Below are 26,052 nucleotides of genomic sequence, written 5' to 3'. Positions count from 1 at the left end.
GTCAGCGCTTTCTTCTCACGAGCCCCCTCAAAAACCTCCAAGCCACACCCCAAGCACACTTGGGAAATAAGTCGTTTGGGAAATGGTTAATTTTTTTTGTTTGGCTTGTCGCCCAATGCAGACCTCACAAACGCATACACATTAAAAAAAAAAACCTCCAAAAAGCATCTCTTCTTCCCTCCGCAAGGTCACTTGTCCCATGGAGCCAGCCAGAGGGGGGGCGGTGACCATGGCAACCACTCCACGGGCCCCACTCCAGACTGCTCGCCCCCCTCCCCTGACACAGCCCTGAAGAACATCGAAAGAGTCATCCGCCCACAGGTACGCAAGCGGAGAGTAATGATTGTCGAAGCGACGGCTGCATTATTGAACATCACAGCATCCACCTCCATGCAGCTGGGACACCTGACGACACACACACACACAAACACACACTTTGTGCTCGCTTGTGTTTGTTTCTCTGTTGTCGCTTCCAGCAAGCAGAGCCTTTAAGCTTCCCATTGATTTATTTTTAATGCAAGTAAACCGAACTGTAAGCCCCACACCAAATTCGGTTATCAAGTTTTGATTTCAGGAGTCTAATTACAGGATGGAACAACACGGCCGTGGATGCGTTCATTTGTCGTCCGTGTGTTTCATTTGCGAGATTATTTCATTGCTGCTTTTAAATATTTTAGCACCGGGAAATAAAAGTTCGCCGATATTCAGGCTGGAAATTGTAGCGGCACCAAATGAGCAACATGTGCGATCACAGCTCACTACTCAACATCTTCATTAATCACTTAGCTGTGTGTGTGTGTTGAACTTCTCCCCTTCATCAGCTGAGCGCCTTTTACGGCAACACTGGCCTCCAGAGTGTCACCATGCACCACTTCCCCAAATGTCTTAGTCAGCACTTTGTGATGCTCATTAGCAGGCACGCTGCAGGTCCAGCTTCAGTGGTGACAACCTGAACTGGCGGCTGGCTAATGAACACGTTGCGGCGGATTAAAGTGGGATTCATTAGCGCTGCACACACACATACACACTTGACACAGACAAACACACACGTGTTTGGTAATGATGTGTCTCCTTTCAGCCCAAACAGCGCACGTCGTTGTCGTCCTCGCTGGACGTCCAGCGGCCCGTCAATCACAGCTGCGAACCCAGCGAGGTCAGTTCGTCCCTGGGCTACGCCAGCTTCAGCACCAGCCCCCCGGCCAGCCCCCCGCTCAGCCCCAGCCAGGACCAGGACCGGGACTCCAACGACGGGTCCAACGACGAGCGTACCCCGGCAGGTAGGCCCATAAATGGAAGTATGAGTGAGTTTGCCTTTTTCCTCCTACGTGCCTGTTTTCCCTCCGTGCTGACCTGCGCTTACGTTGCCGCGGCAACCAGGATTCTTGTTGTCATGGCGGCCGTAGCGTTTGATGGACGGATGCATAAAGACGCTTGTGTGTTTGTGCAGTTCAGAAGGTCTTATGAGACTTTCATGTCCTTAACGCGGGAGTGTAACAATGGCGTCCATCATCCGGCGTGCTATTTTTGCTCATTATTTTTCCTTGAACATAAAGAGCTGTCACAATGAGCCGTATTGATCACACGGTTCTCTTTGAGAGTTTTTAATAGCGCGCGAGAAGTCCCCGTGGGACGGACTCCGGGTCAACACCAGATTTTCTTCTGATTGGTTCAAATAATTTTGACGTCAGACCACATTATTATTTTTTTTCCAATATCCTGGCTAGTGTATCTCTCTTTTTATTTTTATTCAACCCTAGCGTGTTTCAACTCACTCCCTCTCTGCTTATTAGCTTCATAAGACCTATTGTGTTGTTGCCGTAGCAACACGTGGCTTGAGAAGCGAGCGGCGTACGTACGTGGGTACAGCGGAGAAGTGAGACAAGATTCAAAGAATGCCAGTGCGGCAAAGGAGTGGGTGAAAGGAAGAGGGGACGGGACGCACTGCCAAATGTTGCCCAATGAGGTTTTTCCGGAAGGTGGAGCTACTTTAGCGCTCCCCGATATCCCTCTGCAGCCAAACGTTTACGCAACAAATCTCCCAACGTGAGTGGGCGGTGGATTTAGAAGCAGCAGCAAATCCATCACGGAGGCAGCAGCCGACCCCTAGGTTGGGGGAGGAGGGGTAATCCCCCCCACCACCATGCATAACATCAGCCTGGCTAATAGGAAAGTAGTACTATAGTTGTTGTGATGATGCTTGGAGACTGTTGTATGTCAGGGAGATGCAACGGCAGCAGCCCCTCAAGCACAACAAAAACGTGTCATTAAAGAGATTTATTGTGTTTTGGAAGCGGCTTACTTGGAATGTACGTGCCACCTCTGTGACTCGCAGCCCGGAGATTTCCAAATGAGGCTCGCAGTTTTGTCAAAAGCGCCCGTCGCTGCCCTAGCACAAATCTCGGCGCCTGTGACGCTAATCTCCGACACAGACGCTTGCAAATCCCTCAAAGTGCACAGAAGGAGTGTGAGGGCAAAAAGACGGAAAAAAAAAAAAAAAACATGTTATACTTGCCTAACAATTAGCTAACAATTAGCTTCGCGGTTTGTTTTTGCATGGCGGTATACTACTTAACGAGTCGACGATGCGTTCAGGGACTAAATTTCACATTAGATTTGTCATGTTTTTTGCGCTTCAAAGCATCTTGGCCACACCCACTCGTGACATAACACCCCCCTAAAGCTAACTGAGTCAGCCAGAATCCTCCAAAAACAGCAAAGATTGTCTTGAGAGGTTGCAACTTGTTAGCCTAGCGTGAGCGTAGCACCTGAGGCCTAGCATAATGACTTCCCGCGCGGCATCTCCAAGGAAATAGGCCTCTGTATTTCATCTCCGGTGCTGACTGGCAGCCGAGTTATTACTTTTAATAACATTCAGCCACCACCAAGACGTCCCTATCTGAGATTTGTACCACCTCCACTGCGTTGATGCATTTATTTGTATGGCTTTATTTATGGACGCCGACCTAATTATGCATCAAGAGCCTTCCTTCTCAAGGTCGACGGTGAATAAATTATGTTCTATTTAGGTGTGTACCCCCTGGCGTCCTTCTAGGTCCACTGGGACTTCTAAATAAAGTGGATTCTCATTGTTGGTGTCAATTAGCGCCACCTGTGCTCTCTTGCTCGCGTCACGTCCTGTCAGTCGTCTGACGTACAATATACAGGACAGAGGTTATATAACACGGAAACGCTAAAAATGAGAATAAATTGAATAAATTTCAGAGAACTGATGATCTTTTGTTTCGTAATTACGAAAATGAGGTCCCGAGTTGCTCACGTTTATTATTGCGGTGTCGAAACTTGTCGAGCACGTGCGTATCCGCGGTTGTTTGTTCAGCCGGCGGCTCGCATGCCATGACCTGTGTACACTTGTACGTATATGTGTTGGTCGTCAATGTTTGGAAAGAAAAAAAAAGTCAGGCAGAGGCAGCAATTCTTTGTGCGCTAGCTTTCTTAAGTGCACTCAGCAAGGTCTACTTAAAGGTAAGCCACTTTTCGTCCGCGACACACTCGTTGAGAACACACTTTGTCGCCCCTGCTGATTTGATTGTCATCATCGGAACTGTCTTTCTTTCCTTTTTTTAAATTCCGTCCCGCTCCTTCTCTTGCCCGGCTGAAAGCTAAAGGCGCTAATGGTCCTGCTGCGACTCTCTGTTGCCGTGGCGACCGTGCCGCTCACCTGTTGGAGCGGAGGCGCGCGACGCGCAGCTAAATTTTAATGATGCCGCGACGTACGTCACTCTGAAACTGCGCACCTGCTGTCTGGTTGTTATGGCGATATTTGGTGTAAACACACAATTTGTTTTCTAACCGCAATGTTTGGTTTTCGCTGCCATCTTGAATGATGCACAACACAGACGCCGACACAACGCTAGCTAACGTAGCTCTATAACCCCTGTCGGAAAATTCCCCAGTGTCTTCTCTGATGATGAATTCACGCATACATGCCCCACTTCAGACACGTTGGATTCAAACAGTCATGCATGAAACGGAGTCAGGAGATCTTGTTGTTTCCTCTGCAGACGACGGGCCTTATCATCGCGACCCGCCGCTAGAAGATCGGCGGAAGAGTCGCATCCCGGAGGAGTTCGCGGGCCTCCTCCACGGGTCCTCCCCGGCCTGCGAGACCCCGGAGACGCCGTACCACCTCTACAGCCCCAAACCTCGCAAGCACGCCTCGACGAGCCTGCAGCCGCCCGACGTGAAGGACGCGGACGCATCGGCAGCTCAGAAGCCCCAGGTGGTCTATCGGACCGTATTCCACACGAGAGTCAACCAGGACCTGGAGCGACGAGTTGACTTGCAACACGGGACAAACGGCGAGGTCGCCGAGTGCGAGGGAGGGAGCGTGCCCAAAGGCCCTGGCTACGAGGAGAGGGCCTGCACTCTGGGCAGGATGAGGTCCATGCCCCGCCCCGTGCTGGACCTGCAGCTCTCCAAGTCCCTCTCCAAGTCCGACTCAAACCTAGTCGCCGTGTCGCCCATACAGGTGAACTTCCTCTTCACACAATAACAACAACAAAATATTTCTAGAGCGCAAACTACTGCTGAGGAGGACTTAATATCAGATTTTGTTTTGGTTTTGGTCCAGGAGGAAAACATTTGGGAGTCTGCATCACGAGGCCAAGACTCAGGGAGTTCGGGTGCAGGTGGCGACGGAACCACTGCGGCAGGAAAACTGGAAAGAACACCCTCGTTTACTGCAGAGTGGGAGGAGGTACGAATTAATTGATGGGATACCGTCATCATTATCACTCAAAAGTATTAGGACGGACTTTCCAGAAGTTTTTAATTGTCTGAGATTTGAATGTCACCATCCTCAGAATAGCGACGATGACATCATTAGATGGTGCAGAACCAATTCCACCTTTGCGCCGCGCCATCATTAGCCGCGAATTAGCATCTGGAATTTAGCGTAGTTCCCGGCAATTAAGACGACCTTTGCGCCGTAATTGCAAACGGCGGGAGGGCGAGATAAGAAAAATGCCGGGAGCCACTTTGGGCTCGGCGACCAACCGGGGAGAAGAAGGTGCATTTTTAGAGTCGCTCTTCGCTCAATTAGGCAGCCGCACGTGCTTGCAGCTTATTGCTAACATTGCGACTATTTGTTTTGACTTGAGAATGGTCTCTGTCTTGTTTGCTCAGATCGACAAGATTATGAGCTCCATCGGGGCCGGAATAGGCAGCGGGCTGGATGTGAAAGACCGCGACTCAGGTAAAAACCGGATTGAGTGAGACAAGTTTTCTCTTGCGAGATTTGTTCCCAAACTATTTTTCATCACTTTTAATTGCTTGATAGAGCGTAACGAAAAAAAATGACGTGGGCGGCAGAGAAATAGTTTGACTTTGTGGGGGGAAAAAAAAGGAAACTGACTGTATTTGGACATGAGCGTTCCGCCTGACGACGACAATATGTATTTTTAAATGCCTGTCTTTTCATCACCCCCCCAACACACACACACTTCCTTCTCTCGTGTCAATCCAAATGCTTCATTTACCATGGTTACCAACCCAACCTGCACCCCCCCCCCCTTCCAGAACCCTCCACTCCCCCGCTCCCTGACACACACACACACACACACGCACACACACACACAATACCCGTGGCACTTTTGTCTACGTGGAAGTGGGTTGGCTGGGCTTGGAGACAAAGACGCTCGGAGATGTTGCGATGGCTACCATGCGCAGAGGCAGCGCAGTGGCGGAAGAGGGTGAGGGAGGGAGGAGAGAGAGAGCGAGAGGAGAGAGAGCAGAAGCATACAGATGAACGTGGGAGTCCTCCATGAAGAGAGTCTCCAGTGCACAGCTCCATCTTTTGCTCTCTCTCTTTTTTGCAAACACACACACACACGATCGCACACATGCAGGCAAGGGAGCGCAACAGCTGAGCGAGCGAGCGCACGAGCAGCTGCTCCAAACACACACGGACACCTCTCGCCTCTTTCGGATCACTACCTCCATCCTCCTCCAGCCAGCCCGGCAGGATTTTACGCCCAGGACGAGCGCTCTTTTCTGGATACAACTTCTGTCCTCGCCCCTAACCCCTTTACGGCTCCCTCCATCCAACATCAGAACCTTTCTGTGCTGACCCCCCCGTCCCTCCCTCCCTCCCCCTCCCTCACCTTTGGCATGTTTCTACCCTAGCCCCCACTCCCCCCTCCCCTTCCTTTTGTCATGGCTGGCTCTTTTGACAGCCACTTTGCCCGCCACAACATGATGTGGCAGTGCCAGCTGTCCCAGCCGGACTGCCGCTGCTACCGCGTGGACGGCTACTCGCTTCTCAAGCGTCTGCCCCTGCACCCCCTCATAGGTCCACGATGCCCGCTGCAGTCGGTGGGCCAGTGGCTGGACTCCATCGGCCTGGTCCAGTACGAGAACCACCTGCTGGCCAACGGCTTCGACAACGTGCAGTTCATGGTGAGTGACGTCTGGCCCCGTCTTGCGTACGTACGTAAGATCATCTCTGCAAGTTGTCGGATATCCTCTTCGCGCCTCCCACGCGCGACGAGCCCACGCCGCCGATGCAGCCCGGGTTTTTTTTTTTGTATCTTGCGCAGCCCCTGGAAATGAATAAACATGGCACACGGTGGAAAAGCACCTGTTGCCTACAGATGCTCGACGGCCGTGACGCAGGACCAGAGACGCTGCTGGCTCTGAGCGACATACCAAATTGCTATTTACTCGAATTGATCTCTTCTTTAATCCAATTAGCACACATGGAAATAAATGAATTAGCCCTTTTTTTTTAAAGGAGAGAAGCGAATCTTGTTCCCGTGGCAACTGCAGGAAGTCCTCTCGCACATGGCCAGTGTGCATGAGGACACTGTTGTTGTCCTCAACGTTCTCATCGATGTTGGGATGTACCCCAACAGCGGGTTGCAGCAGTCGTGTCGTCATTTTGGTCACTAGGTGGCGCTCAAAATATGCGTTGTTCAAAGGTCCCTGGATGGTGCCAAAGCCCAAATATCAATTGGTGTCAAAGAAGATACATCTCAAAATGCTCTTCTAGTTCAAAAACATCTTCAGTTCTCATCACAGTGCCGGTTAAAAGCGTCGCCTAGCAACTATTTATCATTAGCCATGGCTGCTAATTAGCACGGGGGTGTCCGCTAACCTTCACCAGTCCTTCGAGGACATAAAACACAAGCAACATTTTCCGATGGAAGCTCACCACCAATTTGTGATCAGTTATGTACCTGATAAAGGCGAAACGCAAACGCTTAAATCGGAATGAGTCAAGGACGTGATCATCGGTGTCATGTGGAAGTAATATTCCAAATGCTGATGGCTATCTCGATCTTCTAACTGCACATTCAAGTCATCCATCTCCATTCAGGTCTCGACCCTCCGCCACCGAGCAGGAATTTTAATTTGTCAAGTATTGTGACGATGACGACCGAGCTCGGCGGTACGAGTGGGGAAACGACTCGTGAGATTGATGAAGTGCTACGCCCGTTGCATACTAAAGTAGCCCGCCAAAGACACCCCTGTAAATTCATCTTCCACATCACTATGCATACTAATGAATAAACCAGAACAAAGAGTAATTGCGGGAATCATGCCAGACCCAGACGTTTGCCTTTGCATTCCTTGTGCAGCCACCAGGGGGCATGCTACTGGATTTACCGGCTTAATAAGGTCACACCCAATTCTTCTTTCCGTATTGAAATGAATGAAAACTCAACTCCTCTCTGCTTCTCAGTGCGGCACTAATATAATTACTTCTGAATTTGACCGTGAATATTGTTATTTGAAAAAAATCGCCTGTTTTTTTGCCATTTTTCCCCTCAAAGTATTAAACTGTAATGCCTTTAAGTCAAATTTATTGGAGTAGGCTGAAAGTGTCAACACTGCCGCGTAGATCTTAATTGTCAACCATTGTACGTTAGCGTTATGATGCGGTTGTGATACGCTTTGGCACAAGTTTGCTATTCCCAGTAGGACGCCAGCCAATAGTTGGCACTGGCGCTCGGCCTCACAAAGACAATAGGAAGAGCGTTTGTCATATCCAAGTACTGTTAGCAAAGAACTGGCAATGAGTCCTGTGACAAAACACTTTTGCTAACACAATTTGTGAGTTTTGGAGGCCATCAACGAGCGCCGAGCCTCGTAACGAAGCTCCGGCGGCGTGCTCGTCCTCACGCCGAGTGCTTTAAAGTGGAGGAAAGCTTTAAATTGGCATCAAGTGCAAAATGTTTGCTCACTGTGAAGCGAAGCACGCTAACACTTCTGTGTATGTGGTGGCACAGGGCAGCAATGTGGTGGAGGACCAGGACCTGCTGGAAATCGGCATCCTCAACTCGGCCCACAGACAGCGCCTCCTGCAGGCCATTCGGCTCCTACCCAGGGTGAGTCCTGAAGCCGCCCAAGTTTGATGGTCTTACTTTTGGCTTTAAGACAAGTCTAAAATTTTGAGATAAGCAGATTTTACAGCAGCACTTGTCTTCTGTCAGCACTTCCTATCTCGCAGTCTCTGTCATGGCAGGTGAGACCAATCGGATACGATGGCAACAACCCGACGTCGGTGGCCGAGTGGCTGGAGTCGCTGGAGCTGGGCGACTACACCAAGTCCTTCTTGGTCAACGGCTACACGTCCATGGAGCTGGTCAAGAAGATCTGGGAGATCGAGCTCATCAACGTGAGTCTAACTCTGCGCTCAAGTCAAACGGTCAGCCGCATCTCTTTGCTTCTGGAATGTGCGTTGCGGCGAGGCAGCGCTGATGAAGTGATCAGCTGGAGGAGGCGCAGAGAGCCTCGTTATATAAGCATGTGGGCCGCAAGATGCTTCGCAGCGTCAGGGATGCCGCCTACGTGCTGCGGTGTGTGTGTGCGCGCACACGCCGCATCTGTGGGATGCATATGTGACACGCGGGGAGCGCGAAAACATGCTGACACTCTTCATATACGTCAAGGCCGAGCGTGGAATTACATAAGTCTGTGGCACGTCACAGGAGTCTGCAATATAAATAGATATACACGTGTCTACTCGATAGATATAGATATATATATAATGCAAAGACATATAAATCCAAAATGTGATGTCAGATCGTGCTTTTATATAATACTGCAGGATAAAATACTGTACAAGTGCAGTGCCGTCAAATGCTACTAGAGGGGGTACAAGTCAAATGCGGTTGCGTTATAGAAGCGTCCACAAGATGGCGCTGCTCGACTGTCACATGTCTTTTAAGCGCTCAGGACTCTGACATTTGTTTTTATTGTGGAGTGAAGAGTTGTCATACTCATTCAAGGTCATTTCATTTATTTTATTTATAGTACTTTGACATTTCGTGTGTATGTTGTAAGAAGCAACACATCAGTCCAGTATGCACCAAATTGCCTTTTTTAGCCACCTCCACTCCAAACGTGGCAGACGGATAACTCAAGTGAGCAGCACCACCTTGTGGACGTTTCTTGAACATCCCCTTTCAAAATAAGTGCCGGGCTTTTATTTTGAAGTGGAATGCAGTTGGCAACAGCCATCCCAATTTGTTTGCTGTGGGATTCTTCTGCCGCTTGGCGTGTGAAGGCCTGTTCCGCTGTGTGTGTCTACTTGTGTGCGTAACCAACAGGGCCCGACTTGTCCGACGCATTCCCGGCACACTTTTTTGGACAAAAATGCATGCGTGTGCAAATATGTGTCCAAGTGAAGCCAGGACAGTCTTCCTCGCTAGCCTGTTGCCATGGTGACTGCTGGTTGCCATAGCGACGCGGGCCACGGTGATATGATAGCGGTTCATTGAAGTAAGCGAGCGTGTGTACCTACACGACTCCGGGTGGCCCGGTGCCAGTGACGGCGAACAGCGTGTGTGCGCTTATCACCTTTTCTGTCCGGACTCCAAGCGGACAGATTGCGCGGCGTCCCGCTGCCAGATGGTTCCGGCCCTTAAATATACATGGCGGGATCAAACCCGACCCGACGCTACCCCGTCGCGCTGCCATCAAACACCCCGACTCTCATTTTGTAAAAGACGGACCTCCCCTCAGATTGATCCCGTATCATCATTCATATGTTGAATCAATATAACTTTGCATATATTAAAAATATAATAGTATGATTTCCTCTTAAATTCCCAGCAATCGTTTTTACTCTGGATTAGTTTCACAACTTCCTTAGGTGACGCACGTTCATTAAAAGAAGGAATGAGCGTCACTTGCACAAGCAGTGACTCAAACATCCTTTTTTTTTCTTTTTTTATCTCCTTCGAGGCGCGCGTTTTCCACTCTTCAATCAACCTGCCGCATTGATCCCCCCCTTTTTTTTTCCCCCGCTACGATCCCATCGTGAATCACGTTGCGTCGTAGTAAGCCGACGGACGCTATACGAGCGCCCGGCCCGCGTCGCCATAGTGACGAGATGGAGAGCAGGAGGAGGGTGCAGAAAGGGAGGGAGGGAGGGAGAAGGGGGGGAGGAGAGAGAGAGAGATCAGGCAGAGACATGCAGGCGAGCTGCCGCAAGCTAAGAAGAAGAAGAGCTGCCGAACGAAAGGGAGAGGCAACGCGATAAGCAGAACAAAAGTGTAAGCGGACTAAACTGTCGGGAACGCGTCTTGACGTCCGGGAAGGTGAGCGCTGATACGTTTGTCTGCCGCGTCCTTATCGTGACGGATGATATTGAGCGTGTGTAAAGACGGCGAGTAGTGGGTGGGTGGGGGGGTGGGGGGTCTCGAGAAGGAGCTTGGTGTGTCCGAACGCGGCTCGCACTCCTGGCCACATGTGTTTGTTTTGACGGACGGGTTCGGAACTCCAAGTGTAAAACAAGAGTCCTTGTGTCAACTTTGACGAACGCTTGTCAAACTTTTCATTGCTGCAGCAGCAGCAAGAAAATATATATTCATCTGTCAGGGTACCAAAAAGCAGCGGTACGCTTCCCAAAAGGCTAGCTTGGTTCGGTTCGAAAAGTGGCCAGAATTTACTTGACAAAAAAAAAAAAAAAAGTGTGCAGCGTCGCTGTCAGCCGAGATCCAAACATCTCAAATTGATCACGCTGTCCAAACTTTTAATAATTCATCAAATCAAACAAGAGTGGTTACATCATCTTCTCTCAGAGGCCTTTTTCAAAGGTCTCGGAGCCACTCGTGATTCGATAAATACGACCGTGAGCGGAATAAGTGCTGTGACGGCTGCAAATCAATCCAGCGCTTCCTTCTGCACCAAAAGCCGGATTTGTGTCTTTCTAGTGTTAGCATCGCTGCCACGAGTCAAGCTAGCCCACTTTATTGTGTCCTTTGACTTCTGTTCGGTCGACCCCCAAATATATCAAAAACATTTTGGTCGGTGAAAGCGCTCAACAGAATCCAAGGCGTAAGGAAATCTGAAGCATCCGCATTTAGCGCACAAATGTTTCGACGCTACGACACCACAGCAACTTGGAGAGCATAAATCATGTTGACGTGAGCAGCGTGGCGTTCTTGGCGTGTGACCCATTTGCGTGAGGTCCGGAATAAGCAACACCGGAGGGCCCGCGACGCCTCGGCTCGCCTTTTTGGCATCGTCTATCTATAGGCGCGCAAAACTATGCAGTCCATATTTATTTACATTTTTAATCTACGGACGCATGCTATCTGTGTTTATTTACGTACGGCGCATACAATATGCAGTATTTTGTATTTGTTGCTCCCCAATTTAGACTTTGACGCCTCTGCGTGCGTACGCTGCTGCTGCTGATGCTTTGCATTATGAAACACGCATCATCTTTCCCCTCTGAAGTATTTTAGTAACCCAGAAAATAGCATCAACTCTCATCCTCGCGTGTGTTTGCGTGTGTGAGGGGATCTCATTTTCAAGTTGATCCTGCAGCATTTAACGCACACACTCACACAGTCTAGTTCCACTCCTCCTGCTATTAATGGAGATGCATCTGTCTCCGTGTAGGCGGGCTTCTTCACGCCGCTCCGCCATTGGCCGCACGCCCTCGCCCAGCCGCTCCATTGGCTACTGTACTGTTTTATCACTTCCAACACATTGCAACCTCCCCCCAACCCTTCTCGGTGGCTCGTCCCGGTTGCCAAGCAGCCAGTTGGCCGTTACCGTCCAGTAGTAGACCCCCCCCCCCCCCCTCATCCCAAATGTGTGGTGTAGATAAACGGTGTGTGTGTGTGATTTACGGGCCAGTCGATACTAATGATCCATTCCGCACACTAGCCAAGTGCTGGCGGTGTGTGTGTGGTCTCAGGTTTGAAGGCGAGTAAAATAAGAAAGCAGTTAAACATGATTTTAAATTAAATAATGAAGTCGGCAGCAGCAATGGCACAATAAAAGGTTCCCCACAGAGGATAAAGAATATGTCACTTTGAGTATTGTTATATTATTTGTGACAAGTCTCATTTGCTGCTCCGCTGGCGCTGAGACGAGCGTGGATCAATAGGATCTCCACTCAAGCGTCCCTCAGAGGTAACCTGACGCCTGTGATTCTCTGACCCACCGCCATCGATTCCGTAGGAGTCGATGGACGATCTCAATGAGGTCACGACTTCACGTTTTTCAATGGAGGAGACTCGCAAAAGTGGATCAAGGCCAAAACGATGAGGCCGGAGATCGGGAAGCTAATTTGGACGCGGCTTTCACTCGGCCGTGATCTGCTGCAATGTTTGGAGAGTTTTTCCAATTAATTTGTGTCTTTGGCATTCGGGCTCGTCGACAGCCTCTCTCTGAGCTTGCTTTATTTGTGCCGCCTTAATCCGTTAATCAAAGCCGCTCCCATCTGCGCTAACGGCAGCGCTAACGAGATTAGCGCGGCAGCTGGCAAACCGGAGACGGAAAATGTGCTCGCTAACGACATCAAGAGTGGACAGCGGCGCCCGTGCGGGATGACGTCGGGCGATGACACGGCGGCGACCGCTCATTTAGATACAAACGGCGCCGCTACGTAGCGTTGGCTCGCCGTGGCCTCCTCGGTCCACTCGGTGGTAACGACCTCGTCTTCCGCCTCTTCCTTGAAATGTAGCTGCGTGTGTGTGTGTGGCTGCCTGATGCGGTGCTGTGTTGCCATGGCAACGGGTGAACTTCAGCTTGAGGTCTGCTGTACTTCAAGTAGATGATGTTCTTATGACTGCTGCTGCGTACGCGAAGCGTTATGATTACGGGTCAAGAACTATATTTTTGAATATTCAGCTTATGAAATTTTGCAGACTCTGTAACTGCACCAAGCATGTTGAAAGTCCAGTCTGACTTGGAAATTTGAAATTTGGTAGGTTCATCATGAGTAGACCCACAAAAAAAAAGTGTCAAGAAGCCCTAGATGAAAAGAAATGTTTAGTTTGAAGTCCTTATTTAATAAAGCCATAACGATAATTGGACACACAAAGTTTTTAGATCAGACTGCAATGCTAATTAAGCGTGTGTGTGTGTGTGCATGTGTGACTCAGACCTTTTGGGAGAATCATTACGCTGACGGCAAGGCCTCACATTGAAGCTAATTACCGCAACGGCCACACATCGCTCAGAGAGGCTGCTGCGCCAAGGTGCAAACGTCCCCGTCGAAGGCCGCCGGGTACCCGCTGCTCTTTTTTTTCAGGGGTAAAAAAAAAAAAGTGGTAACTGGCACAGTCAGAGGACGCGTGGTGGACGCGGGAACAATGCAGCCTTTCATTGGCGTCCAAGTGTGTGCCCGTTTGTGTGTGTAATCAGCACCAAAACAGCAACATCACAGTGTGCATTTGATGGCGGCGCGGCAGAACGTTGCTCCATCTGATGATTCATTCATTAAGCGCCAGAAATGACAACCCGACGTCAGAGTGCGGCAAGGTTAGCCGTTAGCGCTTCCACGCCGTTATGCAAGTCCAACTGTGGGAGGCTTTTCATTTAGATTTGCGTCAAGCCGCCCTTCGAGCTACGAGACCCTCCGAATGTTAATCTTGCATTGCACAGACAAAGTTGGAATTTAGGGAAATGTCCCGAATTAGCGTTCCGATGAATAAATACATGAATAATCTGACAATTGAAATAAGCTGTAATGAATCATGATCATAAAATGTATTGCGATTGTCTCCGTTCAGGTTCTGAAGATTAGTCTGATCGGGCACCGCAAACGGATCTTGGCCTCGTTGGGGGACCGGCTCCACGAGGACACGCCCCAGAAGCCCCCGCGGGCCGTCTCCCTCCGGGTGAGTGCGCGGACGTCCCGCCGGAAGCCTCCGACTTGACCCGAGCGCCTGTCGACTTTGTGCGCAGGAGCCCGGCGGCAACCACACTCCCCCCCAGCTCAGCCCGGCGGTGGGCCCAGCGGCGTACGCGGCGGCAGGGGTCCCGGGCGGCTCCTTGGACGTGCAGCACCTCATCATGCAGGCGGACGCGCGGCGGCGCCAGCGCAGCAACGACAATTACTTCGACGACGTGCCGAGATCCAAACTGGAGCGGCAGATGGCCCAAGTCAGCATGGTGAGAGACTGACGGACGCCGCACGTGTCTATCACCCCTCCCTTCCCCACCGACATCTGATTGGCTGTCGTTGGCAGGCGGGCGAGTGGTGCGAGCCCATCACGTTGCGGCCGCCAAACGAGGCCACCTCGTCCACGCCCGTTCAGTACTGGCAGCACCACCCCGAGAAGCTCATCTTCCAGTCGTGCGACTACGAAGCTTACGTGAGTCGCACGTCGGGTTCGTCGTCACTTCGGCAGTGGTGGGATTTTTGACGTGTGAGCTTTGTGCGTCCAGTACCTGGGCTCCATGCTGGTGAAGGAGCTGAGGGGCACCGAGTCGACGCACGACGCCTGCGCCAAGATGAGGGTACGCGTGGCCGATACTCGCGCGCCGCCGAGGAGAAAGCTCCTCCCTGGCCTCTGGTGGCCTCAAGTGATTTATTTTTGCTTGTCTCGCTCTCCAAGAAGTCGACGGAGCAGATGAAGAAGGTGCCCACCATCATCCTCTCCGTGTCCTACAAGGGAGTCAAGTTCATCGACGCCACCAATAAGGTAATGCGCCGGCCGAGGTTTTAAATGTTGTTCTCAATTGATTTTCATTCATTTTCCAATTTGAATTAAATTGTACTTTTTAGAAGTAGTATGTCTGTAGACAATCCAAACGGAAGCCAATGAAAGCAAGCATCCTCCATTTTGGAATCTTTCTCTCTAATGAGTCTCCTCTCCTGCGACATTTTCTTGTTGTCATCGCCGCAGGACACGAGCTCGCGCAGCAGAACGCCGCACCAAATACGCGCTGAATAATAAATGCCGTTTGTTTTGCGTCTCGCCGGAGACAAAGGCGGAATGATAATAACGACTCGGGGGCGCCTTTGTCGGCAGAACGTCATCGCCGAGCACGAGATCCGCAACATCTCGTGCGCCGCTCAGGATCCCGAGGACCTGTCCACCTTCGCCTACATCACCAAAGACCTCAAGTCCAGCCACCACTACTGCCACGTCTTCACCGCCTTCGACGTGGTGCGCGTCTATTTTCTTTCCCCTCGTATGCAAATGATACATTGGGTTGAATTTATATCCCGCCTCTTTTCAGAACCTGGCCTACGAGATCATCCTGACGCTGGGGCAGGCCTTCGAGGTGGCCTACCAGCTGGCGCTGCAGGCGCGCAAGAGCGGCCACGGCTCGTCCACGCTGCCCGAGAGCTTCGACAGCAAGCCCGGCAAGCCCGTGCCCAAGCCGCGCGGCCTCAACATCCGCAAATCCGTAAGCAGCCCGCCGGCGCCGCTCGCCAGCTGGCCTCATCGATGAGCTCGCTCCGCTCCGCCTGCGTGTGTGTGTGTGTGTGTGTCTGCTGACTGCGTCACGGTTACCTGCCTTAATTGCCATGCGTGGCTCTCCATCTCCAAGGACCCTCCTTGCCATGGCTGCCCGTCGGCGTCCTCAGGCACATCTCCTCCGGCTCGGCCTTTGACCTCTATGCGAACTCTGTATGCCCCCTGTGCAGGTCATCATGTCGCCCTCGGGCCGCTGGTCACTGGGCCACATTTACACCCCCCACCGGCCTCCTCTCCACCCTCCTCCTCTTCCTCCCTCCCGATTCTTCCATCTCGCTCAGTCGCAGGTCCTCCTCACTTTTCCTTTCCTTGCGTGTGCACGCTTGGTTTTGTGCGTGTGTGCGCTCCGGACGCTGACGCCGCATCTGTAAGTCGTGGCTCGGGCTGAGCTCGTACTGTGGACCGCCCCGATAATGTGGGTGTGTGTGTGTTGCTAATCCGCTAACAAGATTGTGTGTGTGTGTGTGTTGTGAGTTTGCAGCAGCGTGTGGAGATTAGACTCGAGTGACTCTCACCCCCCCTCCTCTTCCCATTCCTCCTCCTCCTCTTCATCATGTTTACATCGAAGCAGCCCACCAAAATGAACGATTGGCTGGACTGCGCTTGCGGCCTTTGCTTCCATTTCACCCGACAGTCGTGTGGACGTCGGCCAGCGGGGATTGTTGCAGAAAGTTGGTCCTCGCCATGGTGTGTATTCATTTTCACGTGTGTGTGTTTAGATGGAGCAGGCGTCCATGGAGCAGAAGGGCCACGCCAACGTGCCGTGGATAGTGGAGCCGGCTCAGGAGGCCAAGAGAGGAGTCAACACCAAGTACGAGACCACTATTTTTTAACGTCGCCTTGTGCACTCCTTTCCGAGGGCGGGCGTGGTCGGAGGGGGCGGGGCCGCAGTTGTGGGGCAGAGGGGGGCTGGGAGCCAAAAGCAAAAAAAAAAAAAAAAGCATCCCGCCAGTCCTTCCTCCTTTACGCCACCTGCATGACAGCGTTTGGGGTGCACTTGTGTTTCCACCTCTAGGGGGCAGCGTCATTCCCCCCCCACTTCCTGTGTCTGGGTCAGTCATTTCCTCACATCTTTTTTTCCTTTCTTTCTGCGTTCTACTTTATTGTCCGAGCGTCCCGCCCCCTGAGAACTTGATTGACAGGTGCCCGGGAGGCCGTTGTCATAGCGACGGCAGCAAGTGGAGGAGCGCTTTTGGTTTTCTTGTCTTTTCTGTTCCTTTTGTTGCATCAAGTGACTTGCTGGTTTACTGAGGTGTCTTTCTAAAGCATGTGGCTCGTGAGACGCATGTCGGCGCCATTTTGCTGGGGGGGGGGGGTGATGGCGAGGGCTCTCCCGATAAGTGATGTCATCTCATTTTGCAGGGCAGTGGCGGACGCTCATGTCTTTTACTGTGGAAATCAAAGAATGTAGCCAGCCATAAACACACGGACCTTGTCAGGCGTAACACGCACGCTCTTTACAAAGGACTACAAATATGGACTCCCTCGCAACCCCCCCACCCCGCCCCCTCTCTGTTCCGCGTTTAAGCTTGACTGCTATGTCCGGACCAGCGCGCGCGCACACATAAAACGGGGGACTGAATGATCTGCTCCAACTTTTTTTTTTTTGAGGGGAAGGTTACCATGGAGATGGACTTGTGGGCATGTGTAATTTTTTTTTTTTTACTTATTATTTGGACTAATTCTTCTGCTATGATGTTTAATACAGTATGAGAGTATTAAAAAAAACACCCTGATGATCTTGTGCAATTCTTATCATGTCACATTATTTTTCTACGCGTTTGAGATTGATGGCCGCCCCCCTCCTTCTTTAAAAAACAAACACACAAAAGGAAGCGTGAATGTGCAGACCTCCGTCCCACCTCTCTGGACTGTGTTCTACTACTGTACGTATAAGATCCAAGGCTATGAAATGTACATAAATATTTTGCCAACTCATTGTTGATAGCTGTAATGTAAAAGACGGACCGAGCGTTTGTGGCAATGGAAACAAAAGCTAAACAAAGACAAAAAGGAAGACACGTGCTAGATGATTCTATAGGTAATGTATTTGGAGTGACATTCATGTATATAGGCTTGGAGCTTCCAGCACGCTGATTTTTGTAATTTTATGCCATTATTTATAACCCTGTAAAGCACACATGGAATAAAATATGACTTGTACAACCATGACTGAGAGTGGAGACTATTTTTTTTTTCCACGGTTCCAAACTAAAGAAGTGCCCTGTTATTAGGTACACCTCATAGCTGTTTTTTATATTTATTTATTTGGATAAGTATAACTCATTTTAAAACATAAATGTAGATATATATATTTCAACAAACAATTTAATTTGATACATTTCGCAACCTTAGATTTTTGCTGGATTAAAATAATTGGTAGGGACTATTTTGTATTCATCAAATATTGATTGTGATATGTCCCTGCCATACCAATATAAACCCATGCGCCAAGAATTGGAAGAAATGTCAACGTGGCCGCAAGGAACAAACTGGAATGGTCGCTTTTGCACTTTGAGAATCTGGCCTCTGATTGGTCGCTTTCATGTCTTTAGGAGCTGCACTCTGATTGGTCGATCAAAGCTGTCGCACCTGTCGCACCAGCCGAACTTTGGCAGAGTTCGTTGGCCTGAATGTGGGCTGGCCAATTGCGTGGCTTGAGGAAGGAAGTGTGAAAAGTTTGCACGGAGCAACGGAGCGATGCGCGAGCCCACAACTTAAGCAAAACTTCCAAATTGTGCGTCAACAAAGTCGCAAACTTCCCGTGCAACTTCAACCATGGCGTCCGAGGTGCAACTTTTGGGAGTTGACATATGCGACAGTTTGGTTAGCTCGGACGACTTCTCTGGCTTCCAGCGGTGGATCGGTCCGGCTGGCTCGTTTGTTGGCTCCCGCACTGGTTCCCCGCCTCCAGCGTCACCCTCGCCGCCAGACCCTGCTGCGGCCGACAACAGCGACCCCGATGCGACCACCCCGAGGACGTCCATCGTGGACTGCCTGCTCGTGGAGCTGTACGACACGTACAGCGGTAGGAGAAACTTGGACAGCTGGGACAGCTCCACGGAGGCGTCCGGGCCGGATGCCTTCCTGGGCCGCTGCAACACCGGATCCGGATTCCTGCAGGAGCTCCAGGAGAAACACACCAGGAGGCATCAAGTCAACTATTTGGCCCGCAAAGGTGAGCGACAAGAGTCGGTGGCTTGCGCACAAGTTAAGATCCCTCTTTGGATCACATTCACAGAGAAACGGCGTTGCATGAGTAATTTAATGTAACCTGTTTATGTTTTTTAACTCAAGTTGGGCATTAGTTAAACTAATGCAAAAAATGTGTCATTATGATTCATTTGCACTGTCGCGTGTGTGCCAGAAAATAATCCCATTGCTAACTTGAGCGACAAATAACACACCAGCAGGGGGTGCTAGCCCGGTAAATACAAATCTTTATTTACCTGCTCTTCATGCCTCCATTCTGTTTCAAGGAGCCAAACTGTCCTGGTAGTGGGGGGAAAAACATTCAAGACGGGACTAAACGCTAATGAGCATGTTGACAGTGGACATTCTTGTGGGTGTGTGTGGGGGGGTGTTTCGTTGCCTGGTGACCCGTCATGTGACCCCGGTCAAGTTAAAACAATGCTGAGTGTCAACACCCAATTTTGGACTTCCTGATCTGTCACACTAGCAGCATTCTCGTCACATGACATGGCAAACTGACTCGGTGCTGCCCCCTGCTGGCCCAGGGACTAGAATATGGGCAGTACTGTAAGCGTTTTTTTTGCTCTTCCCCCCCCCAAAAGCCCCCGAGGAGCTCCGCGCCATCATCCAGGAGGTCAAATACCGCACGAGTGTCCAGTCGGCCAAGCTGATTCGCCAGCTGAGACGGCGAGACCGACTGGTGCACAAACTGCACAAGAACTACGACATCATCACTGCTTGCCTTCAGGCCGTTTCCAAAAAACGACGTAAGAAACGTTTTGAAATTGACAGTCTGACTTGACAGCAGCTTGGCAGAGTTCATCTTAAACAAAAGGGAATGAGCGCACCCTGGTGGTGCATCCTCCTGCATTTTTGCACCGCCTCCTGATGACGTCAAAAAAAAAGAGGGGGGGTGAGGAGGAAGAAGTGTTGGGCATCATCCGCAGCGGTAGCCCTCTTCATTGGAAGCCTTTTTATACGGTTCCAAAGCGGACATTTGGTGATTAAAAAAATGTTTTTTGCGGACGAGTCGCCATCATGAGCTGAGCGCACGTCGGACTTGTTCAGGGCTCAGCATGCGGCAGGAGCGCCTCGGCGGCGCCCCCGCCTCATCGCTGGCCGGCAGCAGGAGGCCTCGAGCGGCCGCCGGCCGGCAACGGCAGCGCCGGCAGCAGCAACAGCAGCTGCAGCAAGCGTCGGGCGGGGTCGCTAGCATCATTAGCAGCGTGCTGAGGAAGCGCAACGGCATCTCCAGGAGCGCACCCAGGTTGCTCTGCACGCTCGAGCCAGGTGACGTGCGCGACCGGACGACCATTATCTAAAGAGAAACGTCACCCAAACCAAGCATGGATGCACCTGTACAGAATTATTAAAAACAAAAAATAATTAAATTGCATGCAGACAATTTTAAAGAGGAGCTAAACGGTGCTGCTGGGGCGGAAATCGTTCATCTCATTCCAGATGAGATATCTTTCTAGTGCGTGTGGAAATGTGCAAGTGTACCTACTTTAATGGCCGCTGAGTGATTGTTAATCTCCCCGTGATTGACAACCGAAGTGGGCGTGGATTTGGAGTTAGTTAATCCTCTACAAAAGCTGCGTGCAAGCGGCAGGGGGGGGGAAAACAGCTCGGGGAATAAAAGGTGCAATGGCGGACAATATCGAGGACGAACCGGACGAGGCCAAGCAAGCAGGTTTTGTCCCACTTATGGATTCAAAACCCAGCTACTGTTCCACTTCCGCCTATATGAATACTAGTGGACTGCATTCGGGTGTGGTTTACATGTCAAGATGAGTTTTTAGCACCGCGACGCAAAGGACAGCGACACTGCTTACTGCGCGTGCGCAAGCAGGACATCAGCAGTGCGCTGGTCGCTTTAAAATGTAGTTTAGCTCAACAATGGAATGACTGTTTTTACTGGTGTCAACTTTTTTGGGGGTTTTTTTTTCAACCTGTGCTTACTTTTTGTCGGCAGGAGTGGACACAAGGCTGAAGTTCACCATTGAACCTTCTGTTGGGAAGAATGGATTCCAGCAGGTCCAAATATATTTGTTTGTTGATTTCAGAAAACGGACAAATTCAACAAACCTTCAAATGTGTGAAATATTGCTCATTTACATACTTTGCTTCACTTACTAATATTTTTTTCAAACAATGTCTTCTTCAGTGGTACGACGCCCTGAAAGCTGTGGCCAGACTTCCGACCGGCATCCCCAAAGAATGGAGGAAGAGGGTGAGTCACTCACAGGCATCGCCGTCCATCCACACGACTCACCATTGCGCCGGCGTGGCGTAGGTGTGGCTGACGCTGGCCGACCAGTACCTCCACAGCATCTCCATCGACTGGGACAAGACGCTCCGATTCGCCTTCAACGAGCGCAGCAACCCGGACGACGATTCGCTGGGCATCCAAATCGTCAAGGTGAGTGCAGCGGCGAAGGGCTCATGTCCTCGCCCGTTATGTGAGCGTCTGCGTCCGTCGCTTCCCAGGACCTGCACAGAACGGGCTGCAGTTCGTACTGCGGCCAGGAGGGAGAGCAGGACAGGGTGGTGCTGAAGCGGGTTCTGCTGGCGTACGCCCGCTGGAACAAGGCGGTGGGCTACTGCCAAGGCTTCAACGTGCTGGCCGCGCTCATCCTGGTGGTCACGCAGGGCGACGAGAGCGACGCGCTAAAGGTGACCTTGACGCCGACCGCGTCTCGCCACACGCTCGTGATCACGATGATGATGTCGTCCGCAGGTCATGATCTACCTGATTGACAAAGTGCTGCCCGAGAGCTACTTTGCCAACAACCTCCGCGCTCTGTCAGGTACGGACTTTCGATTGCCGACCGAGCACGCGCGTCACGTGACCCCCCCGTATCGTCTCCGTCAGTGGACATGGCGGTGTTCCGAGACCTGCTGCGTGTTAAGCTTCCCCGCCTGTCCCAACACCTGCACCGCCTCCAGAAGGCGGCCAATAAGGAGGCCGGAGGTATGACATCGCCGCACGTGGCTTCCGATGTTGTGTGGCGCGCCAAAATATCCCAACTGACGTGGTCTCGGCCAGGCAGCTACGAGCCGCCGCTGACCAACGTGTTCACCATGCAGTGGTTCCTCACCATGTTCGCCACGTGCCTGCCGGCGCCCACCGTGCTCAAGATCTGGGACTCGGTGTTTTTCGAGGGCTCCGAGGTGCTCTTCCGCGTCGCCCTCGCCATCTGGGAGAGACTCGGAGAGTGAGGGCAGCCTCTGCTCGCCACCCGCCCGCCCGCTTTTGAGTGCCGCAACACAATTTCCAAATTGCATTCTCACATTGCGCAGGAGGATTTTGTATTGCCAGACGGCTGACGAGTTCTACAGCACCATGGGTCGTCTGACCGAGGAGATGCTGGACCGCAGCCTAGTCGACCCTCCTGACCTCATACAGGTAATTTAAAAAAAAAAAAAAAAAAAAATGCAAGTACGTTGACAAACGAGTCCGCAACGTCTTTCAGGAGGTCTACGGGATGGCGCCCTTTCCATTCCCTCACTTGGCCGAGCTGCGGGAGAAGTACACGTACAACATCACGCCCTTCCCGACCTCAGTCAAGCCCAGCGCAAGGTGAGGCAGAGGGGAGGGGCCGCCGGAGTAAGCCAAACGTTGGCGCCGCGCTGACGGCTTGCGTGCGCTGCCCTCGCCAGCGGTCAGGAGAGCGACGACGAGACGGTGGAAGCGGACGACCAAGACGCGGTGATGTCGGCGCTCGGCTGTTTGGGGCCGCTGGGGGGGCTGCTGGCGCCGGAGATTCAGCGATACCACAAGCACCTCAAAGGTCAGACCGCTCGGACACGCGCCAACGCTCGGACAAGCCCGCGTGACGCCCGCCGACCGTTTGCGCCCAGACCAGCGAGCCGACATAGCCGAGCTGAGTCCGGGCGCGGTGGGGGGAGGAGCCAGGGCGGAGCACCAGGCGGCCATCAACAGCATGATGCTGGAGCGAATGAGCACTGACATCTACGCGCTCAAGAAGCAGTACGCTCGCATCAAGAGGCGGCAGCAGCAGCAGGCCACGCAGCTCTGCATTCGCACAGGTGGCGAGGGAGGGGGGGATTTGACGCCAAAAGTTTTGTGAATGCTTACATACAAACGTTGGTCTAACATCCCCGCAGACAAGTGTCCCGCCACCCGCGTTCTGGCGTCCCAGCTCAAGCCTTCCAGCGGCGTCATCAATCATCTGCTTGTGGGTCGCAAGCCCCGCGGCGCTTCCTCGCCGTCCGGCAGGGTCTCCTCCACAGTGGCTCCGTCTCGCGCTAGGGGCTCTCCGGCCAGGCGGCGCCGCCGCGACTCTCGTCTCTCCGACGGCAGCGTGTCGTCAGGCTGCGGAGGAAGCGCGGGGTCTCCCCAACTGGCTCGGCGCAGGAACGCAACCCGGACCCCAGCTGAGCTGGGCTTGGGAGAATGTCAGCGGCTGGATGAAGAGGAGGGCAAATCAGAAGGCGGGATCGCCGATAGCGTTGTTCAGGGGAGCAGCTCCTCCGCAGAGAACGTTTCCGCACAGGTGGAAGAGGTGGAGGCGCAACTGGGCTCCGTGCATCTGGACGAAAACCTTCAAGATACGACTTTGGAAAAAAGCGAGCCCGCTCCTCCGGCTTCTTCAGTTGCTCCAAAGGGCTCGTCAAGTTGGGCCAATGGACATTCCTCCACCGTGGCACCGCCTCCCAGTGACAGCGGCCTCCCCTTTTCACCACCTTCCACTCTGAGTCCATCTCCTTCTCCGGTTTCCACGTTTACGTCTGCTGAGCCGTCGTCCTCGCCCACGCCGCCTTCCACGCCGCCGCCTAGCTCCGCCTACCTCGCCGCTTCCTCCACACCCGTTCAAGGCTTATACCAGACACGCTTCCTGTCCACGCCGTCCCTCTCCTCCATCGCCTCCTCGTCTCGATCGCACCTGCCGACCTCGCTGTCTGTGACGAAGCCGCAAGTCTTCTCGCCCTTCCCGTGCGTCAAGCTACCCAAGAAGTCGGCGGCGGCCCGAAACCTGGGCCTGTACGGCCCCACCTCCAGGACGCCCGCCGTCCGCTTCCCCCAGCTGAGCCGCAACTGTAGCAGCGGTGCCTGCACCACCAGAAGGCGCTGAGAACTTTTGCCCACCAGTCAGTCACACATGGCTTGGTGAGAGCAAATCTGCAGGTCGGACCGGACCAGATTGGAATTGACTCCGCCCACCACACCGAAGCCATGTTTCTATGCCAAGAATAGATACCAAGCAAAGGTTTGAGATTAAAATGCAAAATATGTACGCTTGCATTGCAACTGTTGTAGGATAATTAAAAGAAGTACAAAAATTGAAACCGACATAATGGAGTTCTTGATTATTTCACTTTATTATTGTCGTTTATTTTTATTCACAGCAAGTGACAACAACAATTAGATTGAACTTGTGCAAGTCTGCAAGGAAGAATGGGCAACTATGACCCAATGGAGGTGTGCAAGGTGACTTTTAAAAGGCCTGTCACAAATCAAACAGCCAATCAGGAGGTGGGGGGTGAGGGCGGGAGTGGCACTTTTCACTTTGACCATGATTTTTCCCTAATGAAGTGGCCTGTCACGTGGTACGCGAGTGTGCAACGCGCCATTGGACGAGCAGGCGAGGAAGATTTGAATTGACGGATGTGACGTCATGTCTTCGGGTGAATTGGGGAAGTTGTCAAATACCGGTGCAATCACTCGCGCAGCGGGCGGTTTCTCAGGTAAGCTAACATGCTAGGAAATGTTTGTCGTTCATTGGCGTTTCTCACGACGGACGCCTTGTTTGTTTGTTGCAGGATTCAAGGCGAGTTATCAAATGCAGGCGCCACCGACCGTGTGGCGGTTTCTCGGGTAAGCTATCAAATGTTTGTCGTTCATTGCCGTTTCTCACGACGGACGCCTTGTTTGTTTGATGCGAACAAATATCTTTGGCTATCTTTTCACACTCGTCCCGGCCACCGCGACTGTCGTTTTGCCGCTACAGTTTTTCAAATCTCTTTGGCGTTGTGTTTCGTCAAATTAACAATGTTGCATTACATATAGTGTGCTATTTCCGTGTTATGCAAACTGATGAATGTGACAAATTTGTTACGTCATGTTCAAATCTATTCCAAGATGGCGCCCGCCCGCCCGCCTTCCGTTATGCAACAAACATTTGCGAGCGTGATTTTCTCCCGTTTAGTCGACTGCTCGATTCATGCCGACATTTTTGAGTGAGTTGATGGATGATAAAATTAAATTATTATAATTCGGATACTTTTGTAATTATTATAACTCATTACAATATACTGATAATTGTATATATATTTTAAATATAAAACTGGAGTTGGTATGTGTAATTGTTGCAAAAATATCATGCCATTGCCACTCTACTCAATGTCTATAATTGTAACTCCCAGACGCAGAGCATATAGTATGGTATGATATTGTATGGTATTGTATTGTATGTATTGTATTGCATGCATTGTGTGTATGGTAGCGTATGGCAGGGTATTGTATGTGTTCTATGTCAATCCATCCATCCACCCATCCATCCGCCCGTCCGTCTATCCGTCCATCCATCCGTCCATCCACCCGTCCACCCAACCCATCCACCCCACCCATCCTCCTATCCATCCACCCACCCATCCAACCCAACCTATCCAAAACCCATCCATCCACCCAGCCATCCACCCATCCATCCACCCATCCATCCAGCCACCCATCCAGCCAGCCACCCAGCCATCCACCGCTTATCCGGACGTCGGATTGCGGCGGCAGCAGCTTTAGGAGGGACTCCCAGACTTTCCTCTCTCCAGCCACTTCATCCAGCTCAACCCAGGAAATCCCAAGATTTGTATGAATTGTTTGTTTTGTTGTGTTTTGTTGTTTTGTTGTTTTGTTTTTTGTTTTTTTTGTTTTGTATGTATTGTATTGTATGTATTGTATTGTATGTATTGTATTGTATGTATTGTATTGTATGTATTGTATGTATAGTTTCTTTTTTGTTTTTTTTTGTTTTTTGTTTTTTTTGTTTTGTATGTATTGCATTGTATGTATTTTTTTTTTTGGTTTGTTTTGTATTGTATGTATTGTATGTATGTATTGTTTTGTATTGTTTGTTTTGTTTGTTGTTTTTTTTTTGTTTTTTGTTTTGTATGTATTGTATTGTATTGTTTTGTATGTATTGTATTG

General features: G+C 51.2%; 2 protein-coding genes and 1 long non-coding RNA gene across 6 annotated transcripts in view; 2 read left to right on the top strand and 1 right to left on the bottom strand.

The window, feature by feature from the left end:
• Positions 1-17,867, top strand: part of anks1b (ankyrin repeat and sterile alpha motif domain containing 1B) — a 35,074-nt gene extending 17,207 nt beyond the window's left edge. Inside the window, exons 13-29 of one of the 2 annotated variants that reach the window (XM_088367526.1) lie at positions 188-321; positions 1,079-1,277; positions 4,023-4,489; positions 4,592-4,717; positions 5,146-5,215; positions 6,311-6,417; positions 8,250-8,348; positions 8,486-8,638; positions 13,998-14,105; positions 14,173-14,379; positions 14,457-14,582; positions 14,656-14,727; positions 14,829-14,912; positions 15,243-15,380; positions 15,454-15,624; positions 16,415-16,506; positions 17,058-17,867. In XM_088367526.1, the coding sequence (XP_088223652.1) occupies positions 188-321; positions 1,079-1,277; positions 4,023-4,489; positions 4,592-4,717; positions 5,146-5,215; positions 6,311-6,417; positions 8,250-8,348; positions 8,486-8,638; positions 13,998-14,105; positions 14,173-14,379; positions 14,457-14,582; positions 14,656-14,727; positions 14,829-14,912; positions 15,243-15,380; positions 15,454-15,624; positions 16,415-16,506; positions 17,058-17,106 (2,402 nt within the window). In that variant the 3' untranslated portion in view covers positions 17,107-17,867. Of the gene's footprint in view, positions 1-187; positions 322-1,078; positions 1,278-4,022; positions 4,490-4,591; positions 4,718-5,145; positions 5,216-6,310; positions 6,418-8,249; positions 8,349-8,485; positions 8,639-13,997; positions 14,106-14,172; positions 14,380-14,456; positions 14,583-14,655; positions 14,728-14,825; positions 14,913-15,242; positions 15,381-15,453; positions 15,625-16,414; positions 16,507-17,057 lie in introns of both variants that reach the window. The other variant, XM_088367525.1, reaches the window with a different exon arrangement.
• LOC148379103 (uncharacterized) lies at positions 17,725-20,607 on the bottom strand. The gene is made up of 2 exons (XR_015855481.1): positions 19,145-20,607; positions 17,725-18,821 (listed from the first exon to the last, which is right to left on the bottom strand). It is a non-coding gene; the product is annotated as an uncharacterized LOC148379103 (long non-coding RNA).
• On the top strand, positions 18,245-24,200 carry tbc1d30 (TBC1 domain family, member 30). Of its 3 annotated transcripts, XM_088367527.1 has the most exons (14): positions 18,245-18,873; positions 19,490-19,654; positions 20,863-20,924; positions 21,055-21,120; positions 21,184-21,309; positions 21,378-21,563; positions 21,628-21,697; positions 21,763-21,861; positions 21,937-22,105; positions 22,191-22,296; positions 22,364-22,470; positions 22,551-22,681; positions 22,752-22,940; positions 23,019-24,200. In XM_088367527.1, exons 1-14 carry the CDS (start codon positions 18,474-18,476, stop codon positions 23,984-23,986), a joined length of 2,844 nt encoding a protein of 947 aa, XP_088223653.1. In that variant the 5' UTR covers positions 18,245-18,473; the 3' UTR covers positions 23,987-24,200. The 3 variants fall into 3 exon arrangements, with proteins under 3 accessions (XP_088223653.1, XP_088223654.1, XP_088223655.1); XM_088367528.1 differs by lacking the exons at positions 18,245-18,873; positions 19,490-19,654 and adding an exon at positions 19,777-20,177; XM_088367529.1 differs by lacking the exons at positions 18,245-18,873; positions 19,490-19,654 and adding an exon at positions 20,519-20,580.
• Positions 24,201-26,052: the final 1,852 nt, after the last annotated feature.

This window comes from Syngnathus floridae, chromosome 22 (genome assembly GCF_059516105.1).
Source record: "Syngnathus floridae isolate MCC-2025c chromosome 22, RoL_Sflo_1.0, whole genome shotgun sequence".
NCBI classification, from domain to species: domain Eukaryota; kingdom Metazoa; phylum Chordata; class Actinopteri; order Syngnathiformes; family Syngnathidae; genus Syngnathus; species Syngnathus floridae.
This window is presented reverse-complemented; position numbering and strand designations above follow the sequence as displayed.

Excerpts from the sequence above, each read along its gene's own strand:
- tbc1d30 (XM_088367527.1), top strand. The coding sequence starts at position 18,474 with ATGGCGTCCGAGGTGCAACTTTTGGGAGTTGACATATGCGACAGTTTG. Across the intron at positions 22,297-22,363 it reads ACCCTCCTGACCTCATACAG|GAGGTCTACGGGATGGCGCC; the intron begins GTAATTTAAAAA and ends AACGTCTTTCAG. Across the intron at positions 22,682-22,751 it reads ATACCACAAGCACCTCAAAG|ACCAGCGAGCCGACATAGCC; the intron begins GTCAGACCGCTC and ends GTTTGCGCCCAG.